Source organism: Micromesistius poutassou (genome assembly GCF_964030765.1).
Source record: "Micromesistius poutassou genome assembly, chromosome: 21".
Classification (NCBI taxonomy): domain Eukaryota; kingdom Metazoa; phylum Chordata; class Actinopteri; order Gadiformes; family Gadidae; genus Micromesistius; species Micromesistius poutassou.
The window spans coordinates 3,683,240-3,694,006 of NC_140291.1; the positions used below are offsets into that span (position 1 = coordinate 3,683,240).

General features: G+C 44.1%; 1 protein-coding gene across 1 annotated transcript in view; it reads right to left on the bottom strand.

The window, feature by feature from the left end:
- The window catches only part of LOC311366769 (calcium-activated potassium channel subunit alpha-1-like), a gene marked incomplete at its 5' end in the record, with an annotated part of 74,187 nt that extends 64,098 nt beyond the window's left edge, over positions 1-10,089 (bottom strand). Inside the window, one exon of the mRNA XM_084485555.1 lies at positions 9,877-10,089. Coding sequence (XP_084341681.1) covers positions 9,877-10,089 — 213 coding nt within the window. The remainder of the gene's footprint in view (positions 1-9,876) is intronic.
- Between the last annotated feature and the right edge of the window lie 678 nt (positions 10,090-10,767).

A 10,767-nucleotide genomic window follows, 5' to 3' on the forward strand; every position in this document is an offset into this window, starting at 1 on the left:
TGAGTAGCCAAGAAATAACCTAACTTTATAATTCAGTCTCATCAAAAAAAAAAAAAAACCCTCATTGATCAAATCAGCTAATAATAGGAGGATGAGGATGTCAGTATGTTACTGCGGTCCTGTCCAGGGGGAATGGAACAGACCAGCACTTTCCCACGCTCCTTCAAAGTGTTCATCAATGTCCTCCTCTACATCACACTCTGTCTTTTATTTCCCCCCCTTCAGCCCTTTGGTTTCTAGTTCCTAGGGAACCCGAGGTGACAAGAAGGGTGCTGTTGGTTTTTTTTAAGGACGTCGGTGGCACAGACGACACTCGCGGGCGTCTTCCGTGAGTCGGTCCGGTCGCTGGGCTTGACGACAACTCCTGGCATGTCACAACGCAGCATATGCTCCCACTGCCCCATAACTCTCCACCCGGCGCAGCTGACAGGCGGGCACACACGCACACACACACACACACACACACACACACACACACACACACACACACCACCCTCACTCCCCCCCCCCCCCCCCCCCCCAGCGAAAAGGGTGGGAAAGAGGCGAAGGCGACGACAAACGCTGCTGCTTTTAAGGGGTGAGCGATACGGGTGTCAGCAGCAGCAGCAGCAGCAGCCCGGGTTTAAAACAATGACGAGGGCCCCTTCCTTCCCGCCCCACCCCCCCCCCCCCCTCCCTCCCAGGGGGGGCCAACGAGGGACCAACGAGGGGCCAGCTTCCCTAACACCCATTTCAACATTCAACATGGCCGTCCCATTTTTTTTTTAAATTAATAACTGCACAGCTGACAATGTGTTCAGTCATCTATTAGTGGAATCACATAGCTTTGATAACACCATACCACCATACCAGTGGATGGACAGTCAGTACCAGTCACAGTCGACATCGACATCTCTGTCTGTGCATGCCACTCTTGGACTTTAGTCGAACTCTTATTATTCTACTGTTGAGCGCCATGGAGCACAAGGCGCTGCCTGGCACAGAATAATAATTGTGCAGCTACTTCACTTCCTTCCCCCCAGTATCTTGGGTTGTGAAGGAGAGTTGAAGGCGAAAATACTTTTCGGAACCAAGGCCAAAGGCAAGTAATTAGTATTTTATGACATTATACAAGCTACTTGTGTTTCGCATTGTCCCTTGAAGACAGCTTGTTGCATCCATGAATCACTTTAGATATAAATTCTAAGGGCCTTTAAAATCAAAAATCTTTGGTGAAACGGTTATTGTATATTCAAGGATATATTCAGTTAGAGCATGTCCATACATGCTATATTTTCTGAATGTTTTTATAGTACGGCTTTAAAACAGGTTTTAAAGACCTTTTAAAAATGAGATACTACTAGTAAAGGCCATTAATATATGTATATTTTTCTCCCACATCACATTATGTTGCGTCAAATAAGGAATACAATTACAGTGGACTACACACACACAGCTGCACTATGTCACTATAACAGGAGGGACCTGAGATCAGTTAGCAAGTAAAACCATTGGAGGAAGCGTCACTGAAAAGACGGATAAGGCGAACACCTCTCAGCAACCATGCACGGCACGCAACCACCCGCTATAACTAAACAAGAGCGTTGCCAGAATCCACGCAGGCTTTGTCTAAAGCAAAGTGGGATCCGTATGCGTTCATACAATCTCCCCAAGCACAGTCCCTCGTCACGGTTCCTAAACCCCTGCCCAGCCTCGATAAATCCAATTGTGTTTAAATCCTGAATTATTTTAGGGGTCATGCCAGGCTAGTAGAGGGACACAGACACTGACCCTGGCCCCTGAATCTATGAAACAATACTGGATAGCACGGGCAGGAATTAGTGCTGCCATTGATGCTGCTAAAATGTGCCGACATACAAACTTCATACCAATATACGTCCATGATGTATTTGTCACAAGGTCACTTGCTACACACCACCTAGGTTACTTTTCTGCGCTCCTTCAAACGCAGGACACAGGGTGGTTTTGAAAATTTATGATGATGATAATGATGATGATGATGATGATTTGTTACAGAAAATGACACGACACAAGGGCACTCCCCTGCCCTTACAGGAGATCTCTCCCTGTGTGTGTGTGTGTGTGTGTGTGTGTGTGTGGCTGGTTTAATTTGTGCACACTGATTACTCGATGTGCAACAGGTGTGCATCCTCACCCGGCCCCAGAGTCCAATGAGACTGGGCCAGGTGAGGATGCTTAACCCATGATTGCAACACTCCCACACTATTGCTTTTACTCTTCAGCTTGAAGAGAATTAAAAGGGCCGAGCTCTCAGGACTGTTTCTAGATACAAGCTACCAGTTGTTTTCTGTGCTGTAAAACTGTTAATTTATTTTGCCTAGGCGTCGCCTAAAACTGATTAAATAATAATTTGATGCACCTTTCCTAAAATATGATACAAATCATCTTTAACCAGCATTTAATGTGGTTAATATAATGGCCCTGTGTACTGCTTAATCATGCATAGTACACTATAAAAGGTAACGGCATGAGATGTAAGCATGAAGGATATTACCCACTCTTCATCAATAAAGGAACACAAACTGGAAACGGCTGCAAATCTATGAGATCAAGATTAAACTTTACCTTGCTCTTCCCATTTGCTTTGAGTGGAAAGATCCACTTATAGATTAAAATGAAAAGATTCCATTGGCGCAAATAATGCCTCAGCTAAAGGGTTGAACAACGCAGCGCATGATATCTATAGAGAAGTGAAAGTAAATGATGGATCACTTCAGCCGGTTATACGATCAATCAAAACGGTAATGGTTCCGCTACCCTTTGGAACGACCTATGCGCTCTTCACAGCTAACTTGTCCTGTGGCCTTTCGGACTGCTAGTTAGTCTACTTCACCGCGATGATGCGTTGACCTTGGCTGCAAGGCCAGAGGTCAGCTGCGTTAAGTATGCCTAATTGGCCTCACACTGTTACACTGTCCGGCCATTTAATGACCACATCTAAAAATGTACCATGAAATATGCGTACGCTATGAATTTTTTATGCCAGAAATGCTAAAGTTCAAAGGTTAATGGCAGGCACTGGTATAGGACATGCTTTGGTCCAATTACTCATGCAGAGATGCAGGGTTTGGTTTTAAGGTCAAAAGCTTTGGATGACTGCTCCATGAGGACCAAGAGTCTAGCCTCATTTACATACTTTACTCTAGATTTCATCAGCACTCCATGTAATGTACAATATACTGTATGCAGTGTACACACACACACACACACACACACACACACACACACACACATTTATTTTAATCCTGAACATTTTTATCAAATGTCAAAACATCATTGCCTTAAGTCATTTTTATTTCTGTGTTTTCATGATTTTTCATGTTTAATAATTTATGTTTTATGGCATGTGAATATATAGCTTAAGAGCAGTAAAAAAATACTTGTAATAACTGTCTCATTATGTGTGAAACCTACATTTTCTATTTTTCACTACTGTGCTCATTGTAGAATTACATCAATGGCATTTTGATTAATTGCAAAGACCTCTAAATTTAGGTGTCCCGTTAGCCTGACTGTAATACCTAATTCCAGTGATCATTGATCAACTTAAGACATTTTTCACCCTGGCTGGGAACAGTGTGATAATTTCTCAAAGACTTAAGTACAGGAAACCAAAATAGGACATGGCTCATGACACAATTCCTGCAGAAAGTCTAAATTATTCAGCCATATATTAATACACATCGCAGGTTTTTTTTAATCATGGATCATAGAGGCACAGCAGAGCAGACTTGGAGGGCAGGACCCATGAGCACAGGTGAACCTGTCCCCTGCTGTCGACTAATCTATTGCCTGTATATTGTGCTTCCCCTTGTACTCACCAAGGTCAGAGTTCAAACCTAGGGTTCAAAGTATATTAAATAACCAGAAACAATTTCCTCTGCCCACTTGATTAATAGGGTGGATGGTACATTTTTGAAAAGACCATGGCACACATAATCATCTCTTCATAACGTTTTTTCCAACTGCTTGTTGGCAATACAACGGGATTGGCGCCCACACAGTGTCCATTAAAAGAACATTATGGATATCGATTCATGGATCCACAAAGATTAATGTTTTTCGCTGTATGATAAGAAAGGTGAAATGGAGTGACATTAAAGACCTAGGATAACATTTGCTCTATCCTGTTTTCTTCATTATGCTCATTTAGAGAAATGTAAACAATCTTAAAACATGCAATGTGTAGAATTGAGTGCCATCTAGCAGAACAGACTTGGCAGAAATTAACTATTACATTCATGGGCGTGTTTTAAATAAATGTATAATCCCATGAAAATGTTTTTTTTGTGTGTTTTCGTTACCTTAGATTGAGCCCTTTATATCTACATAGGGAGTGGGTCCTCTGCCACAGAGCCCGCCATGTTGGCCCACCATGTTTCTACAGGAGCCCAGAACGGACAAACGGTTCTAGAGAGGACGTGTTTTTAATCTTGGTATCACTAGCCTACTTGTAAGCTATGAACTATAGTTTTACAGGCAAAATAACTCAATACCATTCGTGAATCGATCAAGGAACCTGGTCACTTTACAACTCTGCTACTTGATGCTTGATTCTCCCACAACATTTGAAAGGGAGGGGTGAAGGAAGGTGAGGGGCGGTACTCAGTTGGTCGCAATCTGCAACCTCACCGCTAGATGGCACTAAATCCCACACACTGCACCTTTAAGATGTTACAAAGGACCTGATTGGTAAAAATGAAAAATTAAAGCACATGAAAGTTATGATCCCCAGTCTGTGATTAAAAGGAGCGGAGCGAAGACATTTATGACCCTTGAAGATGGACACTAAAATTAAACTTTATCCTGACAAGGGAGGTTATTAATGCAGGTTATTAATTCAGAAGATGGACAGAATTTAAATCCCCTGGAAGTGATCACCAACGTTTAGGCTGTGATCCGACAGACTTTAGGCTGTGATCTAACATACTTTAGGCTTTAGGCTGATCCAACATACTTTAGGCTGTGATCCGACATACTTTAGAATGTGATCATATATACTTAAGGTCTGATTCAGATCAAATAAAAGAGAAAAACTGAAAAATCCACATCCATCTGAATTATTTGTCTTGCTCGATTCACCAAACACCCCCTCAAGGACTTTCTTGGCACAATACAAATGTTTAACATTTGCTTTAACCCTAGACCTGTTGTGATGCCAGATGGTCCAATGACTGCCAGGAGCTGTTAACCTGGCTAAATTATGCAACAGTGATGATGGAACCATTTCAATATAGTGTAAGACGTATAGAGTATATGGGTTTTTGACAATGACATTTGAAGGCATAGACAGGCGACATCATACGACTAAATGGAGGGGTTTGAAATACTGGGCCTGTATGTGAGGTGGACGTGTGCCAATACAATAGAGATCCTTCAAAGTATTAAGTGTCTGCCTGTCTGGGCATTCAACCGTTCCTGGCTGTGAACAAAATTAAATGGAAACTGAAGTCGACAGGCGATGGTTAGTGTTGTTGTGCTTCTTGAACTTTCTCAGATAAAAAGTAATAAACCATGCAGCTGTTGTTTTCACTTAAGGAATAAATAAATAGAGCGGGACAGACATTGAAGGTGTATGAAAGCAAGAGATGCGCGTGTGTGTGTGTGTGTGTGTGTGTGTGTGTGTGTGTGTGTGTGTGTGTGTGTGTGTGTGTTTGAGAGGAAGAAAGTTGTAAGATAGAGAGCTGTGTGTATGAGAGAGAGAGGGTGAGAGAGATAAAGGAGTCTCATAAAGGAGAAAGACACTATTCCAGGTTTCCATTCTGATATGAAATCCCAAATGTCCCTCAATCATAACAGTCTTACCAAAAGTGCTTTCCACATCTACCAAAAAACCCTGAGAACCTTGCGATTCAGACATCCAACATCCCTTAATAAACCTGACACATTTGATGACTATAAAACCTCCCTGCCGGCTGAGGCGCATCGATTATTGTTCCGGAAGGCTCCACCAGTGCGCCCTTCAGCAAACACCATTATAATATTTCACCAGACCCTTTGGAGGGGCCAGAAGTCGGTGACCAATGACACTGGGGAGGGAGGGGGGGGGGGGGGGACGACATTGTTGGATACGATCCATCTCTTTTAAAGCACCGCAGATCTGACTCGTACGTTCATCAGATCTCTGTCATCTGGGGCCTGTGGGTCATTGTGTGTGTGTGTGTGTGTGTGTGTGTGTGTGTGTGTGTGTGTGTGTGTGTGTGTGTGTGTGTGTGTGTGTGATATCATTTGCACAATCAACATTTGCTTGTGTCCCTGGCCAACGGATATCAGCGGTTATTCATCAAAGGATAGGCCGCGACTGGGAGACATTTTACTGCTTGTTATCAGATTGGGTGGAAGGCAATGGAGCCCCCGCCAGGCAGCAGATCCATCTCCGGAGCTCTGCTCCTGGTAGGAGGCAGAGGGGTGGGTGTCCTTTAACACAGGGACACCGAAAGAGAGGGACGCAGCCTGGCTGAGAAGGACAGACAAGGAGGGAAAGATTTAGATATAGACACAGTTACACACACACACACACACACACACACACACACACACACACACACACACACACACACACACACACACACACAGAGACAGAGAGACAGACAGAGAGACAGAGAGAGAGACAGAGAGAGAGAGAGAGGCACAGCGTCAAGAGACAGCAGAGGTACCGGTCTCTGACGTAAGCCCAGGGGATGGTGAAGGGTACGATCAGTCTCATGAAAAAACAAAGAGGAGCCAGGGAGAAATGGCAACAGGAAACGTCAAGGGCGCCCGTGGATGAGTCACTCGGACTCAATCGGCTCCAAGTTCAGCCGGCTTATGATCTGTACACGCTGGCCCGGGTGGCGCGCGCGGGGGGGGGGGGGGGGGGGGGTCAGGTTAGGGGTGATGAGTTGCGGTTGACCACTCACATCCCTGACCTGCCACCGTCTCCGTGGATCGCGGTGATTGCATAAGTGGAAGATATTTATTTTTCCCTCTTCCTCTTACGACAAAATACTTTGCTTGCCAGTTGCTTAGCAACACAAACATACAAAAACAAAAAGCCCTGAAAACAACAAGAAAAAAAGAAAATAACGAACCCCAACCTGATGTAAATAGTATATACCATACAAAGCGCTGTTTGCTCTATTCTGACATTATGGGGGCAAGCGGTTTGACAGGAGGAGCAGAGGTGTGCGTGCGTGCCTGAGTGCTTGTCTGCGTGTCTCTGTGTGTGTGTGTGTGTGCGTGCGTGCGTGCCTGCATGTGTCAGGTAGCTTTCTGGCAATAAAAAGGGAAGAATAGGGCGAGTGCGGCGCCAGGGGAGAGGGAGAGAAGACGGCAGTGATTCAAAGTGAGCGGTGTTCATTCTCTCCGACTGCGTTTGCCACCAGAGGTAATTGGAATTAAAAGGAGGGTGATTTACAGCGTTTACCCTGTGCAATTAACAGAGCTAGAAAATAGGCTTGGCCAGGACTAATGATATTAGAGTTGAATGTATTTCAATAACATTTTAATATTGGGATATATGATGAGATGACACGCATTTCATATGATTGCAGTATGAGGCTGGAATCAGAATTTAATTCACCGTTTATTTTAAGACTGTGAATCACAACATTGACCAAGGCTGATCCTCTATCCAAAAGAAACACCTCAACTTCAGACAGATCTGCTGCTTTCTAACACCAACAGCGATTCTACCAGGGAGCCAACTCCAGCGAGCCAAATACAGAGACGTCTCCTCTGAAAAGGTCACCGGCGTACACCTTAAATGGAGCAGAGTTTCTGCCATTTTTTTTCCACGCTTCCTTCCTCGCCGCTCTGTTGACGAACACCCCCGAAAAACGTTCAGAGCCGAGGTGTAAGAGCTGACTGTGTCTCGTTCCATTAGCTCCTGTAGAATCTATACTAGCACCATGAGCGGCTAAAGTTCAACAGAAAAAAACTCAGGCTAAATTCACACTTAAACGCAAAAAAATAAAAAAGGTCTAACACTAGGGCGAACCCAAATACTCTTAAAGAATCGACAAAAGGAAAGCCTGAAATATCTCCCTTCCTAGAGTCCAGACTATGGGGGTCTGAATGGAACAGTTCCTGAAAGCTACGTTAGTGCTACGGCTAGCCCCGGGAGGGGGGAGAGACGTGTGTGAGGAGGACACATTTTGACAGGAGAGAACACTACAGTGAAGAACAGTCATTTAGCAGCCCCGGCGCGCAAAAGGAGGAGGCTATGAACTGTGTTTTGAAGGGTCACGCAGTGGCTGGAATGGACTGTCTCCCCTTCACACAGTGCCTGTCCAGACACTTTTGAGAAATGACTGAACAACGTAGCACCGCCACATCCGTCACCTCCTAACCACACACACACACACACACACACACACACACACACACACACACACACACACACACACACACACACACACACACACACAAAGAGAGACAGGTTGGGAAAGACACACACACAGTTTGTGTGTGTGTGTGTGTGTGTCTGGGAGACATACAGTGTTCTTCATATAGGGGGGGGGGCAAGTAACACCAGATACACATGCGCACACACACACACACACACACACCAGAGAGTGAATGGTGCCCATTACTGCAGAGTCACGAAGCAATGGGTGGGTCACTGTGATGTGTGTCACAGTTAGTTCCCCCCCCCCCAAGTGTGACAAAAAATGATATAATACAATAGTTAATATTGTGTAGTATGATGATTGTAACCAATTATAATGCTAGTATTGGTTGTGGGAAAGTTCCTCCCTGTGCTAGGTTTTTCTAGTTTTGTCACCGTTTGATGTTGCTATCCAACAAGATTTGATGTCTAAAGAGTTTCGAACAGTACAACATAAAGCAGTGAGGACGTCATGGGAATATGCACGTAGCCTTTTAAAAATTGTCTGAGACGGAAATAAGGACTTGTGCTCTACAGGAGATTTTGATTATATATTGGGCCATAGGTCAAATGGTACTGGCTTTCAAAGCCAATACTTGACTATTTACTTTCCATTGTTTATCATTCATGGGTAAATAGCCAACAGTCTATTATGCAAATGTATTGAAGAAACCGGCAAACAAACAAGTCACTCACATTGTAGTAAATAGATGATTTTTCAGCTTAACATTTGCCACAATTACAAGAAACCATCAGGCCACTCAGAAGTAGATAACCATCAATTATTCAGCTCCAACAAGAGGTTAATGCAGAAAGCAATGTGTATTTAAACCTAAACACCAGGTATCAGGTATGCTACTTGTTGATACGTGAGTGAGCCTCAAGTCATTGATAAATATGTGGCCTATTTATTAGACGTAGGTAGACATATGATATTTAATAGGGACTTCTAATCAGAGAGTAAGGGTTAGTGGTGTGACCACCACAACAACTGAAAATAGAGTGGGTGTATGCAGATGTTTTTTCTAAAAAATATATATAAGGTAAATTCGCTTTACAATAGTCTGCGTATTGAAGCATTCGAGTTGCTAAGAAATATTTGCATTTCACACACTTCCAGCTTGTCGACTTCATGTGCTTCATTTAATAAGGCACCTACCAACAGGTGTCATCACAGGTTTGCATGGTGTGCGTGACAAAAACACTTCAGAGGAGGCCAAGACAACCATCACTAAAGCTTCCTATACATTATTCAGTAAGGGACTTTGCACAACCTTGCATTGAATCCTGAAGAAAACACAGGCTGTTTCAAACCCTGACTGGAACCACCTGTAAAAGTAAGGCGGCCGATTGTTCCTTGACAAATTTAGTTTCTTCCGAAAGTGCTGTTCAGAAATCAAACCAGAATAGCTCAACACATAACTGATCCTCTGTGTGTGAAGTCGTACATGTTTGGAGTAATCAAAGGTTTGAATGGCGTAGCCTACCTTCTTTTTGCCGTTACAGTGGCAGCACACCGTCCACATGTACTTGAGAGTTCTCCACAGAAGAATTATAAAAAGACCCCCGAAGAAAGTGACCATGGACGAGGCGAGGAAAGCCCACCACATGCGCTGGCTGTTGCTGTCACAGATCACCTCTGCCGAGAAGGGTATGATCACGTTCATTTTGGCCATGTGGATCATCGAGCAGTCCGGGGATGAATTTTATCTGTTTTTCATTGCATTGTAAAATGATTAAACTATGTGTCCGGGGTTCTCTCGCCAAACCACAACGACTACGATCGAGATGCTTGGGGAGCGTCTGCCAGCGCCCCCTGCCCCAGCGGCTCAGCCATATTGTGTCATCCACCTTTCACTTCTTGGCGTTTCCATCTGCCTTCGTACTAAAAAAAACACTAAAATATCCTTAGAAAACCACCAAGGAAATGGATGGTGTGTGGCGCTCGACAACAGCAAGCGCGCCCCTATAAATAAATATACATGCCCCACAATAATCACATTCTTGGGGAACTGTTAACTGTTGTCACAGTTAACAGCGATCTCGGGAACGTTCATTCATGTTCATCCTTTCCCTGCTAAATTTAAAAAAAAATCGACGTATTTTTTAGTATCCCAGCAGGTCAAACGATTAAAATCGCCCAGAATTGTGTTGTCCTTCCTTCCATACGCCGCTGATGGCAATCGATGGCTCTCACTCACTCCTGGGTTGCACCTTGTTGAACAACGCGCAGTTTGTAAAAAAACAAAGGTCCGCTACTTCTTCCAGTCCTGTTCATTCAATGGTCAACAAACGCTTCGTGTTCCGTGGTAGAGATGTTGCTTGATGCTTAGCGGGGTTTTTGTTGCTTTCTCGGTGTGCCAGAGGGCTGTTGTCAC